The 17,330-nt window shown below is 38.0% G+C and overlaps 3 protein-coding genes across 3 annotated transcripts; 1 reads left to right on the top strand and 2 right to left on the bottom strand.

Annotated features, from left to right (window-relative positions):
• Positions 1–3,523: 3,523 nt before the first annotated feature.
• LOC18597737 (ATP-dependent zinc metalloprotease FTSH 8, mitochondrial-like) lies at positions 3,524–8,698 on the bottom strand. Its single transcript, XM_018121326.2, has 8 exons — positions 8,441–8,698; positions 8,121–8,349; positions 7,966–8,037; positions 7,531–7,661; positions 6,508–6,993; positions 5,613–6,380; positions 4,979–5,206; positions 3,524–4,154 (listed from the first exon to the last, which is right to left on the bottom strand). The coding sequence occupies exons 1-8, from the start codon at positions 8,498–8,500 to the stop codon at positions 3,675–3,677; spliced, it is 2,454 nt and encodes an 817-aa protein (XP_017976815.2). The 5' UTR covers positions 8,501–8,698; the 3' UTR covers positions 3,524–3,674.
• Positions 8,699–9,277: 579 nt separating this feature from the next.
• Positions 9,278–11,273, bottom strand: WRKY49 (WRKY DNA-binding protein 49). The gene is made up of 3 exons (XM_018121330.2): positions 10,904–11,273; positions 10,660–10,806; positions 9,278–9,895 (listed from the first exon to the last, which is right to left on the bottom strand). The coding sequence occupies exons 1-3, from the start codon at positions 11,152–11,154 to the stop codon at positions 9,394–9,396; spliced, it is 900 nt and encodes a 299-aa protein (XP_017976819.2). The 5' UTR covers positions 11,155–11,273; the 3' UTR covers positions 9,278–9,393.
• Positions 11,274–14,674: 3,401 nt separating this feature from the next.
• Positions 14,675–15,253, top strand: LOC18597735 (cyclin-dependent kinase inhibitor). Its single transcript, XM_007026925.3, has one exon. The coding sequence runs from the start codon at positions 14,863–14,865 to the stop codon at positions 15,058–15,060; it is 198 nt and encodes a 65-aa protein (XP_007026987.1). The 5' UTR covers positions 14,675–14,862; the 3' UTR covers positions 15,061–15,253.
• The last annotated feature ends 2,077 nt before the right edge of the window (positions 15,254–17,330 follow it).

Here is a 17,330-nt window from a genome sequence, read left to right as displayed (position 1 = left end):
TTGAATCTCATCTAATTATAGTCATGGGATCCCTTTTTTTTTTTTTTTCTCTAGAATGCCCAAACCTCTATAATTGAAAGATAAAGACAACCATAAAAAGAAAATGAAAATAATCAACATCCATTAATATCATTCTTATTATGATCAATATCTGATAGTTTCTTGAACCATACGTATCAACATTAGCGTTGAAAAGAAGAGTAGGTTTTGATGGTTTCTCTGCAGGCAATGCATGGCCTTGGGTCAGCTACCAAGCTTTTGGTTTTCATGGCAAAAAAGGTTCCATCAGCTGGAGTATATATGATGCATGATAACACTCACAATGTTTCCTAGTTGGGTTTGCGGCAAAAACAATAGAAATTAAGAAAAAAGAATAAAGAAAAATTGGAGGTAATGCCGCCAGTGATACAAGTGAAAAGGACTAACCCTAATGAAGACCAAGACAGAAACGTTAGCAAATATTTAATAAGCACAGAGAGACAGAGACAGAGACAGAGAGAGAGAGAGAGGGAGATGAAGGAAATAATTGTAGGCAAGGGGGTGGAGGAAAAGTACAAGGGAAGTAGATGAAAAGAGCCTCGAAATGGGAAATGGGGAGACTATAGTTTAGTCCTTCTTTCTCATTCACAGGCACATATATTATAAGGAAAGATGGTTACGTATTTGAAGAAAAAACATTGCTGTGATGGTGGAGGGCTGGGTCTTTTGACAGGACCATTTCTAACTCTTTCCCCTCAATAATTTCAACCAACTTATAAGGGGGGAGGGGGGGTGGCCATGACTATGACTTAAATCTATCTGTTTGTTTTTTTTATTATTATCATTCAATGCTGATGAAAAATTCAGAAACCAGCATCAAACAAAATGAATGATGGGTATTATTGGAGGCTCTTCGCTTCCAGTAGGTGAGGTTTGGTTGACTGGGAAAGGTACAGCAAAAGGAGAGACGATCATATAAAATCTCGGTATAAAAATCATTTATCAAGCAAATGATGAGAATCTGAGATGCTGATGCCATTTTGCCCATTATTTTACTTTCACCTAGGCTTCAATAAGTCAAGAAGTTTATGATTTTTTTATTCCTTTTTCAATTATGTGTGTTACCTTCTGCTTATTGGACTGCTTGAGGTTACTGCCCATTATTTGAACTCTTTCAGAAAGTTTGACAACATTTTGCTGATTGATTGATTTGCTATATATGATGGTACGAAACAAAAGGCAATAATTCTCATTGAACCAAATATCTTTCCAGGATTAAATTTGGCACAACTAATCAGGATGATATGATTTTACAGCCAATCATACAACTTAACATTCAGATCTTGCATTCCTGACATGACAAGAATTTGTTTTACATCAGTTTGTCAAGTATTATTATGTCAGGAAATTTGTACCAGGACAGGTTGTATTTTAGACCCCCAAGGTTTTTAACGATTACCAGGTGCTGCTCTGTCATTACTTCTGCAATTTGACTTTAACCTCAAGGCATTACACATTGAAATACTATTAGCAGTAAGGTGCCAATTCTGAGATGCCACACTTTCATGATGTTTTATGCCAAATTATGCTCTTTGGGTCGTAATTATTTGCAAGTTTGCATGACAGCAAATGAGTGTGAATCGTGCATGATTGGCTGCTTCTGGATTCTGAATTTGGAGGGCTACAACTCTGTGGTGTCAAAAGTACCTTTAAAGAGAAAAATATCTTTCAAAACATTGCAGGAAAACTTTGGTGCATTGAAATTGTGGGGTGCCATTTTCACGAGGGAAAGCAAAACAATCCAATGCTGGACACTGACACGTGAATTAACCTAACTATGATTACGAAGGTTTCCTTACCCAAATCCAGGAAAAAGAAAAGGCGAAAGAAAGAAAAGAGACTGAATCTTTCTCACCTTTACTGGGGTTGAGATGAGTTGTTAAAGAAAGGGTGGGAGTCTTTGTTGTTTCTGTGTGCTTTTTTGGGCTCTATTGGGGCTCTATTTAGAATTCAACTCAACCTTGTTTATATATAAAAAAAATGTTAATACTTGATTAAACAAATCTATTAAACATAACACACTTCCAAAACAGGACAGCCTCACTGATTTCGATCCACCAATCAAGATCAAGGGAAGTACTTTCTTCCAAGGTTAGGTTGCAGAAACAATTAAACAAATCAGCAAATTAAACAAATTGCATTGTTGGGGTATTAGCGGCAAGATTTTGTACAGCCAGCAAACGGTATTATAGTATTTCTACGGGATCTACATCAATCCAAACCCCTCAAAATCCCTCTACACTAGAAGCTATAAAAAAAAAAAAAAGGGAAAAAGAAAAGAAACCCCAAAAATGATTGGTGATGAATTATTAGTCCTGCTGGAGAGCATCCTTATCTGAGCTTTGCTTTCCAACAAGGAGGCCATTAGCGTTTGGATTTATGGGTAAGCCTTTTATGGCAGTCTTTTACGCTCCAAAGCAAACACTAAAATTTTGTCCACTTTCACTTCCCCTGGTAGTAGCCCACATCCCCTCCCATTATTTTCACCCAAATGAAATGTATCCCCATCATCGAGGGAGCTCCATCACAGCAGAAATGAGCCTACACTCGAAAGAAGACACGCAAACTTTTCCTTGGCCTTGGGTTATACAACTGATTGAAAGCAGAATCAGCACAGCTTTCAAGGAAAAGTAAGTTTCGGCTACCACCCTCCGGGACCCTGGCCTTGGCAATACATAAACCAAACTCCAACTCTCCCTATCTAACTGAGAGGATACTGTCAATGGTCTTGCTTCGTTTTCATATCAATTTATGTGGCTAAGATGACTCTGTGATTTGTAAACTCTTGCCCTCACCTTTCTCAACTGGGAAGTAGCTCGCTTTCAGCTGGCGACAGCAATGGTTTGGGACCAGGAACTAGGATTTGGACAAAACACTGTTTGACGGAAATTAAGGCTTTCCTTATCTCGGAAAACTAGTATGGGAAGATGTCCATGTGTCATCGTACACCACAAATTACAATCCAAAATCTCACTTCAAAGGTCCATCATGCCTTTACTGCTGTACAGGCCACAAGTGGATAAAATTTATTCTCTTAAATCGACCCCTCCTAAAAAAAATCAGCATGTGGGTATCATTCGTCCACTGCTTTTTTACCAAGAGCAAAACAGTCCAAAACTCTGAATCCTTCATTGTTCTTTTCGTTAAAGGATTAAAGGAGGCTGCTTGGAAAGGTATTATTCCTTTTCGTGCATTCGCATATCACCGTGCTATCACCACTGTCCGTCGGTTGCTTATTTGGAGTTTTTCAATCATTTCATTCTCTGAATGAATCATGTACGACAAGGCCTGAATTGTAATTAGGCTGAGAGGCAAAGACAGAAAGTAGAATCTGACCATCAGCCCATAGCCACCAAACTCTCCAAATGGGACAAGTTCTAAGAATAACAAGCTGTTAAACTTTCGTAGGTTTATACTGGAAATCACTTTAGCTTTGCACATTGCTACCTGCCAGTGCGTGAATTCAAGAGAGAAACATCAAGCATTTCCAAGAAGAATATTTCATTTTGTAGATTAGAGATTTGTTTTCCTTTTTACAGCTTCAGGGTTCGGTTTGGATAAAAGGTGGGGGGCAATGTGAGCAAATTTACCTTGAGAAAAGTTCCAATTTACACAACCTTGAATATGTTCAAGAACTATGCAGGCACAACCTCAGGTTCCAATGGTGCTGACCCATCATCCCCCACGGTTTTGCTCTCTGTCGTGTCCTTGGATTCCTTGTTTTCTTCTTGGAACCCTCGCTTAAACCTATCATAATTAGTGGGCTCACTTGGCTTAAATGGGCGTTCCCCTAGTACACGAACCAAGTCCTCTTGGTGAAGCACCTCTTTCTCCAGAAGCAATTCTGCGATCTGAGCCACATGCTCTTTGTGCTCCTCTATCAGCTGCACTGTCCGTTCATATGCCTTACCCACCCACTCTCTTACTTCACTGTCAATTATTGCACCAGTCTTGCTGCTGTAAGGCTTGGTCATCTCCAACGCATCATCCCTTTGAGGGAAAGAAAGCAGACCAACCTTGTCACTAAAACCATACACTGCCACCTGGGCATAGGTCATCTTCGTTACTTTCTCCAAGTCATTCTGAGCTCCGGTTGAAATCTTCCCCAACAAAACCTAGTCCCCACAAAAGATGCATCACATGATAAAATATACTTTGGTTAAAAATCTATCATGCAAAATTAGGAATATCAAAATTATGCATAAGCAAAATAATTATACATATAATATCAAATGCCACTGAAATGTATCCTAGATTGAAGTAGCCTTTCGTCGCCCTAGCAAACGAAAGAAGTCACTATCATACAGCTCGCCCTACTGAGGTACCAAAGGTGCGCTCCGCCCAGTGACTAAGAAAGAAATGGGTTTGCGCTTAAATTGAAGTGATGAGGTCACAAAGACGGAAGTAGGGATCCTATTGACTAAAGGTTGGTTTTTCAGTCTCCTTTAGAATGAAAGTAGCTATGAAGCCCTGCTACTTACTTTGTTTGATTCAAAAGGTAAACAGCCCCTTTGGTACAGCCAAACATGTTGGCTTTCTCTTACTACCCAAACAAGACTATTTGTCAGGCATTACACTCTAGGATTTCATCTCAACTTGAGATACAAGCATATCAGACACATGCATAAAGAAGGGCGATGCATAAACCTAGGCATTCGATGTGGTCAAACATATGCACAAGGAAGGAATAAAAAATAAAGCTGCGATAAATGAGACCCTTTCCAGATGACACCCAAAGACCTGATACCCAAGGCTTCTGTTTCAACCATGAAACTAAATGGTCAAGCACTCAGCAGGCATACATAATTTAATTAGAGACAAGACGTGTATGATATTGCTAAATTCAGACTTCTCAGTTCTAAATAAGTCTTTGTTTACTGATTCAGAAAGGTACTCAGATAGACAAAGAAACGTGTGAGAAGGTGCTCAGAAGTTTCACCTGTTCAGAAGCTCGACCACCGAGTGTCATGCAAGTCATATCAAAAAGCTGCTCTTTTGTCATCAGAAGATTTTCATTGGGAACGTACTGAGCAAATCCCAATGCTGCAGTACCACGAGGAACAATTGTTACTTTAAGCAATGGTTCTGCATGTTCCAAGAACCAACCAACAACAGCATGGCCTGATTCATGGTAGGCAACAGTTCGCCTTTCCAACTTGCTTATGACCTGCATGCCAGAACAAAAATGTTATATAAGATAAAGCTTCATTCCTCACTAGAAGCAGGAACTAGTCAGAATTATGTTCAGCAAATAAAAGAACTTTCTTAGTTGACTGAAGAACAGATAAATCATAGATCTATGAGACAGCAGCTAAGCCAGAGAATGGAGATCAATGGAGAACGAGTAATAAACTGACGCTCTTCTGTGCAAATATTATACCTACATCCTGAAATGTACAGCAGTACTACACGGGGAAACAGAAAAACCAGACTTTGACATTAAGAAATTCAAATCTCTCTTCGACACAATTACATCTCTGGAAACATAACCAAACACATAGATCAAACAGAGATTTGACTATGATGCGGTGCATAAGTAAACAAAAGAAGCAGAGAAATGAGGAACAACAAACCTTGTTCTTCTTTTCTAAACCACCTATTACTCTGTCTATAGCTGACTCAAAATGCTCCATGCTTATCTGCGCACTTTCATTCCTTGCAGCAATCAATGCTGCTTCATTGCAAACATTTGCAATGTCAGCTCCAGCAAAACCAGGGGTTAGAGCAGCAAGTCGCTGAGAGTAATATGATGGCTCATGATCAAGTTTCAGTCTCTTCAGGTATATTTGAAAGATTTGTTCACGACCCTTGATGTCAGGTTTGTCAATTGTAATTTGACGATCAAACCGACCAGGTCTCAACAGGGCTCTGTCTAAAATATCAGGCCTATTTGTGCCAGCAAGCACAACAACTCCAGAAGTTGTTCCAAATCCATCCATTTCTACAAGCAGCTGATTAAGAGTACTTTCACGCTCATCATTGCCACCAGAGAAGCCTCCACGACCCCTTGCTCTACCAATTGCGTCTATCTCATCAATAAATATGATACTAGGGGCGCACTGTCTTGCCTCTTGAAATAAGCTTCTCACTCTTGACGGCCCAACTCCAACAAACATTTCCATAAAATCTGATCCAGACATAGAGAGGAAAGGCACACCAGATTCGCCAGCAGTTGCCTTTGCAAGAAGTGTCTTCCCAGTGCCAGGAGGACCAACAAGAAGTGCACCTTTGGGAATTTTTGCTCCTAACTCCTCATATTTCTTTGGGTTCTTTAGGAAGTGTACGAACTCCATAATTTCTTGCTTTGCCTCATCACAACCAGCAACATCTTTAAAGAAGACCTGAGATAAACAATTGCAAGGAATTATCATGATGATGACCTTCAGATCTTACTTTGATATATATAAGATAAAGTATTAAGATAACAGCACCATAAACTTTCAAAATTTTTTTCTGAACATCACTTACCTTGTCCTTTGCATTCTTGTCCAATTTTGTAATATGTGCCTTTCCCATATTAAATATTCCACGACCACCTCGCCCGCCTGAACCACCAACTCCAAGTCCACTCTGCATTCGTCTCCCCATAAACCATAAGGCCCCTAAGAGCAAGGCTGTGGGTGCCAACCGCATCAGCTCTTGGATCCAGTTCACTTCACTTACATAAGTTACAGGAACATGATCATGAGGATCTATTCCCAACGCTTCCTGGGCTTCCTCTAGCTTCTCCTCGAAAGATTCAACACTCCCTATGTTAAAGTAGTACTTATATTGGCTTATATTTCTTCTTGCAGGAGCTCCATTTGTTGGAACTTGTGTAACATCATCAGTGGCTTGATTTGCATTGCGTGGTGAGCTCCTCACATAAACTTTTGCAACTGATTTATTTGAAACAACAATTTTTTCCACCAAGCCAGGTTCCAGGAGCTTGTTTTTGAACTCTTGGAAACTGATCTGAAGAACACATCAAAAAGCTTAAAGAAAGGAGAAAACTGCAGAAGAAGTGGAAAACTAAAACACTTGCAAGCAAAAAATCCACAAAGAAACTAAAAATGTCGCCTAAGACATATAATTTCTTTTTCACCTTAAAGTGTTATCATGTTTTTCTGGATAAAACCCCTCAAAACACACAATAGGTTCCCATTCTGGTTTTTTTTTTTTTTTCACACTTTGTTTACTTGAAATTTGGTTTTCTCATTGGCATCAGAATCACATGCTTGAATAAGATATACATAAAGGGGTCATGCTAAGTCCAAAATGTTGCATTAAGACCAACCGGAACAAGAACGATGAAGATTTATAGTTTTGTTAGAGGGGAAGGAACAATTCCACAAAGCCAATAAACTAGATTCCTCAATATTCTAAGTAATCTAACTTCATGTTTAGTAACCTCATAGCAAGGCCAATAAAGGGATGATAGCTCATTTCTTAGCACGCAATGGAGAAGTTATCAATATGGTGGCTTCTTAAAAAAGGGGGAAAGCCGCTTACCTGCTTCTGCTCATGAGGACCTGAAAAAATTGACGTGTACAAAATCCCAAACAACAACAAAGGAGTGATCACATTCTGCATCAACTTTGCAATGTTCTGGGAATTTCCAGGATCACCAGCACCTGAATCCTCTGGAGAATCACATTAACAAAAATATCATAAGAACTCGAAGTAGTCAACACATTCCCACAAAACCTTCACTTTAGTCAACACTCAGCATATTCCAATTGGTGATCTTATGAACATCCGAAAAATTACTAATTCACAGGCATTTAAAAAAAAACCACCAATTTGTTGCCAGCTTTCACCAATGTCAGCATTGTAACTAAATTCAAAAAATCAGTTTCCCTACTTCCAAAGTTCTAAATAATCGCCAACATTGGTATATTATCTTTCCCAAATCAAAATTTAAAAAATTTCCAGTAAATGACGTACCTTTGGATTGAGATTTCTGTTCATTCGCTTTAGGAATTTCCTTCTTGTTTTTGGGGTAGTAATTTTCATATCCTACAATAGTTCCATTAAAAAATCAACAAAAAAGGTATAAATTTAAATAATAAATATAAAAACAGCGACGATTTTTAACTCACTGCTTTTCTTTGATCCTTCACTGGAGAAAAACCGCCTAATCCTAGGGTTTGCGAGAATCGAATCCAAATTCGACAATCGCGCATTCGAAACAAGGTGCTTCCCAGTTCCAGCTGGTGCAAAATAACCCCTTACAATCCCTAACCCTTGATTGACGCGTGAAATGCACGCATTTCCAACAGGCGTAGAGACATGCGATTCATTTGATAACAGATTCCTCGATATTACATTCTGCAAAACACAAACATTCAAATCATTTTCAACCCAAAAAAAACGGAGAGCATTAAAAATAAAAAAAAATTGAGAAGGAAATTATGATTACTGTTCGGAAAGCGGAGCGAGAAGAGCGGGAGACAGTGCGACCGATTCTGGAGAAAATCATTATAATAGTATAAACAATGGTAACATGAATCGATTCAGAATAGGTAACTCTCAAGGGATGAGTTTCTGGGGTCTGTTTGGTTGATGAGAAAATAAAAATATTTGAATTTGATTTGATCTTGTGCCGGGGATCAGCTCAAAACAAACGAAGAATGATCGGATTCTTTGGTTAGCAGAGTTGGAGAATTGGGGAACCGCCTACTTTGCTGACCAAAATCACCATTTTAGCCTTATTGATTACGTTGTTGCTGGGGTATTTGAGAAGGTTGTTTTTGTCATTTAAAAGTGGAGTTCCGTTTCGCTTGTGGCAGGAGGATTATCCACAACTCATTCGTGGGATCCACAAAAAAGAAAATTTACTATTGGATTAAATGGGCCCAAGAAAGGAATTTGGGTTCTTTATTGGGTCAAATTTTGGGCTTTTCCAGGCCTTTTCCCTTCTACCTGGACCAATTCTAAACCGGTCATTTTTATGGACTCAAACTCCCCGTTTCACAAATAAAAAAAAAAGATATATAAACTTTATTTATATCTCTTATAATTTTAATTTTTTTTCACATGACACATTATAATTTTTTTTTCCGATTAGCATTTTGTGAAATTTTTTTTTCATAATTAGCACCATGTGTATCTTATTCTCATAAGGAGTTAGGCTGTAGTAAAATTATCAAAATATATTCTCAATTTAAGCATACTTATTCAAAAATGTTAATTGACTTTAAAATGATTTTAGAATGCAAATCAACCTTGATTAGGAGTAAGAGGATTGAGGGAAAAAAATACAAAAATTAGATTCTAAAATAGTTAATTTGATATTACATGAGCAGAATATAATTAACATTGATGGGGACTACTATATATAGTTTAATTGGGTTTTCAACCCACTAAGGACATTCACCTAATGCTAGAGTTTATGCCTATATCAAAAAAGGTTTTATAATTAGGAGTCCAAGACACAGAAGAAGGTGAAGCAGGAGGAGAACGTGAGTGGGAAGACGAGCAAGAAGAAGAGTTGGAGGAGATATTGTTGCGTGATGGATTCCTTATCATCCACGGTACCACATCTTCAAGCAACCCTTGTTGGCTAAATCCTTCCAAAGCTATTCCTTGAGGGCAGCCCTCGAACGAGCTTGGCAATGGCTCACAGTTGATATTTGCTGCTTGCGTCTCCGTCGTTTGTGAAGCTCCAAAAGCCTGCGATTCAGCTTCTGAAATGGCCTTCTTGGGCTTCTTGGTTAGTGAATCATCTTGGAGAGGCGGGTCGAGTGAGAAATATGGGTAGGGAAAGTGTAGGTGAAGCCCTTCGTAGGTGATGATGAGTGTGTCTGGGTCATCTCTCGACCTCTCCACTTGCTTCTTTGCGCTGCATCTTGGGTTCGTGCACTTGTAATAGCTCCTGTTTCATGCCAAATACAAGGAAAAAATCACATACTGATTAATACTAGTAAGTATTCATGATCTGGGTGGGGATAATTATGGCGAAAGGACTAGGACATGGGCTTTAAGTGCAAAGCTCATTAAGTATAGGTCCCAAAGAAACTGATGGCATTGTCAAATCCAATTCGAAGACTTGTCGAAGGGGGATATTGTCGTATGATGCTTGTCATGTGCTTGATCTTTCCATTTATCCATCCCTGTCAGGAGGGTTGGGTGAAGTGAAAGCTTGAAGAAATTTATATACATCGCAAAAATGTTTTTGAGTACTTTCTTTTATCCGCCTCTCATGCATCTTGTTTACTTTGTGGGAGGCAAGGAAAGAGAGGCCATAAATTAGATAGTACCTACAATGCATGACAATACTAATTAAGAATCTGTATGAACAGTATGCAGCAGATAAACTTCCCACCATGGAAACTGTTTTAGAGCTTTCCTGTTATTGAAGAAATTACTTCTATTAGAAGAAACTGAACGCATTCAGTTGCTTGAATAAGAACTGTTTGCACATTCGATAAGCAGATTGGAACATGGTTTGATGAGGTGAGACCGTTTTGCACAGAAGTGCCACTAAGAAGAAGGGAAAAGAGCTGATATACGTTCAGTCAAGTATACGGTTTTATTGAGGATTTGGACTTTCCTATAGATTCTCCAAAGAGAAATCTAAGGAAGGTGATGACTGACAGATAAGAAAAAGATCAGAAAGCCAGCTGGAAAGATAGGTACCTTGGATTTGGGCTGTTTTTGATCGATTTTTGCCCATATTTCCTCCATTTATATCCATCATCTGCCATGCCATTGCCACAGCATTTTATCTTCAGGGTATACTTATTCTCTATCTTACTCAAACCTCTATCCAGGATTGAATTGAGTCTGCAAAAAGATTGTTCATTTCATTTAATACCAAATATCATAAAACTATCACTTAAAAAGCAACAAAAAAACCCAAGGGAATCCAAATTAATTAAACCTGGTTTGCTCTTGTGCTTGGGATTGATCCTTCCAGGTTGGCACTGATAAAGCATTCTCGATATCTTCAATCCTTGGCCCTGAATAGAGGGTGGAGAGGAGTCGTTTAGTAGCTTCTTCTTCTGAAGTTTTTGATTCGGGTTGAACAGTCTCTTGAGGTAGGACAAAGAACGGAGTCTCATCATCAAGAAGCTCTCTCACAAGTTCATCTTCGGAGCCATCAAACCAAGCCTTCTCCTGACCATTCTCCATTACAGCACTCTCACAGACAACTAAGTTAAGCCTTGCATTAAACCAAGAAGAACTAAACTTGGCCGTCACAAAAGGAAGAAGAAGCAGCCGAATAAGGTAATGGAATTACTAGCAAGCAAGAACAAAAATTTATAGGAAAGAATAGTTGAGAGAGTGGAGCAGATGAATTGAAGGAAGTTTGTGACGTTATAGTTTTTATATCTGATGAGCCCTCTTGACTTTAAATTAAGAGATGCTAGGCTTCTGTTTGTGAAGATAAGTTGATAAGAGGTGTACAAATATATGTTGACTTTGCCATAAGGATTTCCTGCCCTGTAGTTGTTACATTTTTGGTTAACTGTACCCCTGGGTCACCCCCTCATTATTTTCTTAATGGGCTCTTTGCATGCAGAAGGTAATTGGTATTTGGCAGTGTCAGGATCTTATCATTTTACTACTTCAATACTCTCCTCGTAAATAAGGAATATGTACTTATCACGTGATGTGAATTACGGAAAAAAAAAAAACTTAAAAGAAAGATAACATTTTCTTTAATATTATGTTGAATCTTTAAAATAAATATCAAATCTAAAATCAATTGGCAATAAAAGAAAAACCTCACGTTATATATGTATATGTTCAAAATACCCTTAAATTAACATACGTGAGATCAATTTTTATCTCACTGCTTCAATAATTGGTTATGTTTTGCTCTTCATAATTAGCTTTAACCATAGTATTTGATTTAGCTGCAAATTAATCACCATTAGCATGTAAAATGAGAAAAAGGTAAAGAGGAAGAAACTACAAAGGTTTTGGCATATTCAAACCGGTTTTTCCATGCTTAGCTGCCATGGATGGCCCTGTCAATATTTTAAGCTGCTTGTCTCTAAACTTTGCCGGATTCTCTGTATTTTCATTTAGTGCCGGTTTTGTCTTCTTACGTTGTTTTGATTGGGATAGATGCATCTAAGGTGGACCAAAGCCACCGGACGCTTGACCCCAGCTTCAACCAAAGCAAGAGTCAACCACTAAAGAATGTATAAACATATACCTTCACAATTAATTAAGCACAAGTTTATTTATATCCTTTGTATCATTGTAACCTTTAGGCAGTTGAGAATCAACTATTACTTAACTAGATTGTGATAATTAGGTGGCTTTAGGAGAATTGTGATAACTGATAAGTAAATACTAATTTTTATTATCAATTTATTTTAATTTAAATATTTATTTAAAATTTTGATACAAAGTGTGTAGCACTTACGATTATAAACTTACCCATAAAACAAAAATTGTAATTAAATATGAAAAGGTGACTAAACATTACACTTGATAAGGTCAAACCAATCCCAAAAATTATACATACCAAGATCATCAATGAAGATGATCATCCAAGATGCTCAAAGCTGGAGCAATAATGCCATGGGCAGAGAGCTCTGATAGGCATTCAGCAGAAGCAGACAATCAAAATCTAATCCTTTTAATGGGGGGAGCAATCTCCTCTGTTTCCATTTCCATACCAAAAACTGATCAAAAAACCAAACCAACAACAAAGTTTATCTTCAACAAGAGACGGTTTCCGAGTAGTTTGCTTCAGAGTGAGGGAAGTTTTGTAGCTATTCGGCTTTGACTTTGTGAATCCTAGAAAACCCAAAGGGCAAACGTTGAAGACAAAAATGGTTTTGACTGTCAGAGTGGGCTTAGGTTTAGCTGCTTGCGTTTGCTCCCTGGCTGGTGCAGAGAGCCAAAGGGGGCTAGCGGCCAAAGACTGAGGTGGGCGCAGGTTCATCTAAAAACAAGGCACCAAATCTTTGCGGACGTTTTCTCTAAAGTCAACCCTTATGATGTGGGACCATAGGGCCCGTGATTTTAGCGACACGTGTGTGGATTGGGGGATCCTTGACCTTGAGGCACCCCCCACGTCGTGGTCAAAATTTCACGTGATTGGACGAAATGGAGCAGTTTGACCTGTCCCGTCACTCCGTGTCCGAACCCGTGTTCCATTCCCAACAAAACCATGTTGGTGCAAAACAAAAACCGGGTCCATTCTTAATTCAAATTTAGGTATGACCCTAACGAAAGAGTTGCAAATGTCTTTGATAATTTGATTTGTAAATTGTTTAGTTATAAATTAAGTGTAGTTTGATCTAATTAAAACTTAAATAAATATATGATTAAGATGATGTTATTTTAAACACGTGTTCTATCATTATTTACATATTTTATTGATTTAAATGTCAAAGATAAAAATAGAATTAAGTCTTAACGTCTTACATTGGTTTTGATATATAAATATCTAGCTATAATCCAACTCTAAATGTTTGTTTAGTGTCTTAGACATAATTCTTCTCGATTAGTTTTGATTTTTAAAGTTTTAAATCTTCAAAACTTGTTATTAATCTTTTGTAGAGAAAATTACGTTATGGGTGGTAAACTTTCATAAAATTCTCATTGTGGTTATTAAACTTTAATTTGTCTCAAATTGGTCATTAAAATTTGCCAACTATATTAGATGTCCTCATTCTTATAGATTCCATCCAATTAAGTGATAAAAAAATAGTAACTGTCACGTATTTTACGATCAAATCAATCAAAACCCAATTCATTTTTTTTATTTTTGTTTTTTTCCTTGTCTTCATTCTTTATATATATAATTTTGATTTTCAAATAAAAAAATACTTAAAATCCTAAAATTTTATTATTTTATTTTGATTAATGTTGTAGTTTATATAACGACCACATCATTTTTTCATTATTTGATTGGATAAAATCTGTTAGGATGATCATATTTGATATAGTTAGTAAACTTTAATAACATAGTTGGGACAAATTAAAGTTCAATAATTAAAAAGAAAATTTTGTGAAAATTTAGTGACCATTTGTGTAATTTTATCACCATTCATAGAAATTTAAAATTCTTTTTTCTTAATCAACGTTTGGGCTTTACTCTGGTTTCATGTTCAAGAAGTTATGGCCAAGGAATAGTGAGTGTCCAAAGGCTTTTTCATATCAAAATAGTTCACACCTTTGGTAACTTAAATGGGCTGGCTTGGTCTACTCATTCCAGTCTCTGCTCCAGCTCAAATATTACTTCAATCTCAAGCCCATGAACTGCGGGCCCAAGGTTTATCTTACTATTTAATTAGTCACCGGTGGGCCCATTGACAGCGTTTCAGGCCAGAGACAGTCTACCAATTGATGGCCACCGACTCATATCCTGACCATAAATCCGATTTAAAAAAGGAAAAAAACTGAAAAAAATAAAAAACAAAAGCCCAAAAACGGGCGGTCAAGATTTAAAGCAGCAGATTTTCCCGCGCAAACACCGACCCAAGTCGGGGGCGCCGCGCTTATTCAAAAAAGGCGCCCACAAACCAATGTAAGGCGGATTCGACGTGGGCCACGTGTACCACACGTAGATTAATCGAACCACTCATACTCCGCCACGTCGCCCCAACTCGCTCCTGCTTGGCTGTCACCCGTCCCCACCGCACGAGCAGAAAATTCACCCAGTCTTTTCTATTTCAACAGCGTATGATGATCCCCTTCCCCGCCCCATCAAACAAAAAACCGCCCACACGATTCCACGAACATTCCCCATTTTGCTTTGCCTCTCCCACCAGTTTTTCAAATTTTCAAAAATTTAAAACGGAATTCAAATTTTTTCTCATTTAAATCGTCACAAGTCTTCCAGGTTTCAGCTTTTCGCAAAGGTTTTCGGGAGAAATGGAGAGTTCTAGTTCGATAGAAGAAGGCTGCACGACGCCGAAGCATCGAATTCCGGTGGCGTTTCATTGTCCACCGCCGCCGAGGAAGAAATCGCCAGGCGGAGCGAAGAGGGAGCCACCAAAGAACGGTTACTTCCAGCCGCCTGATCTCGATTCTCTCTTCACTTTGCAGCCTAGGCGCGAAGCTTGTGCTTAGTGGTTCAAAGACTTCGCATCATTTTTTTTTTCCAAAAAAAAAAAAAGATTTTAATCGTAAATATATGATTTTAGGAGTTGTAATATTAGTTTCTATTTTCTTCCAAATTCGTAATGTAGAAGAAATTGATTTATTTGTATTATTTTTATTTTCTTTGCTATTGTCTTCTTTATGTCAATCGACCTTTGTTGAATCCTCTTCTGTTTCCTTTTGTTCTAAGGTTATGAATAATATCAGCATGAATGCCAAAGTTTACTAATGAGTTAATGCACCTTTTTAACATGAAAAGAAACTTTCTTTGTTTAAAATTGATAGCAAAATCTTTGTCCATCACTTTTAATTGTTAGTATTATGGATGGGTGATGCTAATTCTGCTGATTATTGTAGCCAATTTCAAGCTAAAATTGTTGGAAATTTTATCTCAAAAAGATGTAATCTTTGGAAATGTTCATCTTCCAATTACTCCCATGAATGTTTGGCCTTTGGGGGCTATCATTTTTTGTTTGTTTTAATATTGTTTGGATAGTGGGAATCTTTGGTTGTTGTCAGGGCAAGGATTTTCCCGCCCGAGACAATAGCTGGCAAAGCTGGGATTTGGGAAATGTGAATCCTGTCAGAGATAAGTGTATATAAACTTTGGGTAATCCAATGAAATCCCAAACAAAGAGCTCTGAAGAGTTTAAATTTCTGATAACAATTTGTCTTCCTCTCTGAATTTCAAATCTCTGATGTAACTGTTCAATGAAAAACATGGTTTTGCTTTAATGTTGTGGGGCAATGGCAGAACATGTCTGCATTTGAGGATTGAGGTTGCAACCCCACCTTAAAACAATAGTCTTGGGGAAGATTAATGATAATTTTTCAGCTTAATCTGTAATTATACTAATCATTGTACTGAAAGAGAGAGATAAAGATGGTATCTTTCCCCTACTTGCTGAACCAGGCTATGTCTACAGCTCTGGCCTGTAAAAATCTCCCAAATTTTTAACCAGTGATTTCGAAGATTTATAGGTTTGACTGTTTGACCAATCAATTTTGTTCACAGGGCAAGCAATTGAAGCACTTGAGCTTGTTTGATCACGACCCTTGATTTTCACTTTGCTAGTATACCTTGTGTAAATCGCACCTGAAACCATGGATGGTTCTAGGAATCCAACCCCTTTTTCAAGGAGGCAGATATCAGTCGTTTTCAGGGGGTGGCAGTGGATCGGATGGCACATCGTTCTCTCCGGACGAGTTGGCAGTAAAGGAGCTTTGCCAACTAAACCAACATAACCGATGTCTTATCTCTGGTCTTTTTGCTTTGATTCAACCTCGCAAGGTCTGGTTTTCAACACACGTTTGTCAATGTTTTTGTAGTTTCCAAGCGTTCTTTGTTTCGTTCAAAGCTTGCGGTTGCAACATCTGAAGAAAAGGATTGAACATAAACAAAAAAGGGAAAGAAGTGGGAATATTCTGTTGTGTCCTATAACCATTTGCTGGCTTGGCTGACCCAACGAGGCGATGTATCCCACCACTGTTTTGTGGAAGAATGACAAGGGATGAACGAGAAACTGATGTTTAGCAATATGACATTAATGTTTGCTCTACATGGAAATAATTTACTAATATGGTGACAATTTTATTCCTTAGTTTCAAAGCCAAAATAGTTGAGGGGAGGTCCAATTGGTCAAGGCTCTTAAGGATTCAGAAACAAGGGAAGTAGGAAGTACCTTGAGAATACGGTAACAAGTAGCACATCCCTGCAACAAACCTGGCTCTCCAATGAGCCATGGCCCCCTCTTAATCCATGTTTGAAATTTCCATCAGATACCCTTTTTTGTGTTTCTAGAATTCAGTTTGGTTCTTATGCAAGCTAATTAAAGACCATTAATTGCCAAAACAAATTCAAATCCTGAAAAGTACCCAGAGACTGCATACACGAACCCTGACAAAGCAATGTTGGCATTGCCTCTCCTCTCCTCTGCCCTGATATGTTCCCATCCTACCAAGAATTTCTGATAATTTGATACTGTGGAGAGAGGAAACAATTCTCCAGGGAAATTGGAATGCAAGTAAAGTAGGTAGGTTAGAACAACCCAAGCTTTAAAAGTTCTAACGATTAATGATCCTTAAATACCAATGAAATAGGTCCTTCAGGTTTCATTTCAATGTCAGAAGCTTTGAAAAAAAATGTAAAAGTCTATGTAAAACTACCCCTATCTTATCAGTAGTTGGTGAGAATGAAACTGCACTGAAGAACGTACAGATTATCCTGCATTACCTTAAGC

Source organism: Theobroma cacao, chromosome 5 (assembly GCF_053813885.1).
Source record: "Theobroma cacao isolate CCN51 chromosome 5, ASM5381388v1, whole genome shotgun sequence".
NCBI classification, from domain to species: Eukaryota; Viridiplantae; Streptophyta; class Magnoliopsida; order Malvales; family Malvaceae; genus Theobroma; species Theobroma cacao.
The sequence above is the reverse complement of the archived record's forward strand: the minus strand, read 5'-3'. Positions and strand labels throughout refer to the sequence as shown.

Coding starts and splice junctions, on each gene's coding strand:
- WRKY49 (XM_018121330.2), bottom strand. CDS start 11,154: ATGGAGAATGGTCAGGAGAAGGCTTGGTTTGATGGCTCCGAAGATGAA. Junction 10,807..10,903: donor CAAGCACAAGAGCAAACCAG/GTTTAATTAATT, acceptor ATCTTTTTGCAG/ACTCAATTCAATCCTGGATA. Junction 9,896..10,659: donor AAAAACAGCCCAAATCCAAG/GTACCTATCTTT, acceptor GGCATGAAACAG/GAGCTATTACAAGTGCACGA.
- LOC18597735 (XM_007026925.3), top strand. CDS start 14,863: ATGGAGAGTTCTAGTTCGATAGAAGAAGGCTGCACGACGCCGAAGCAT.
- LOC18597737 (XM_018121326.2), bottom strand. CDS start 8,500: ATGATTTTCTCCAGAATCGGTCGCACTGTCTCCCGCTCTTCTCGCTCC. Junction 7,662..7,965: donor ACAGAAATCTCAATCCAAAG/GTACGTCATTTA, acceptor GTGATTCTCCAG/AGGATTCAGGTGCTGGTGAT. Junction 6,994..7,530: donor GTCCTCATGAGCAGAAGCAG/GTAAGCGGCTTT, acceptor TGTGTTCTTCAG/ATCAGTTTCCAAGAGTTCAA.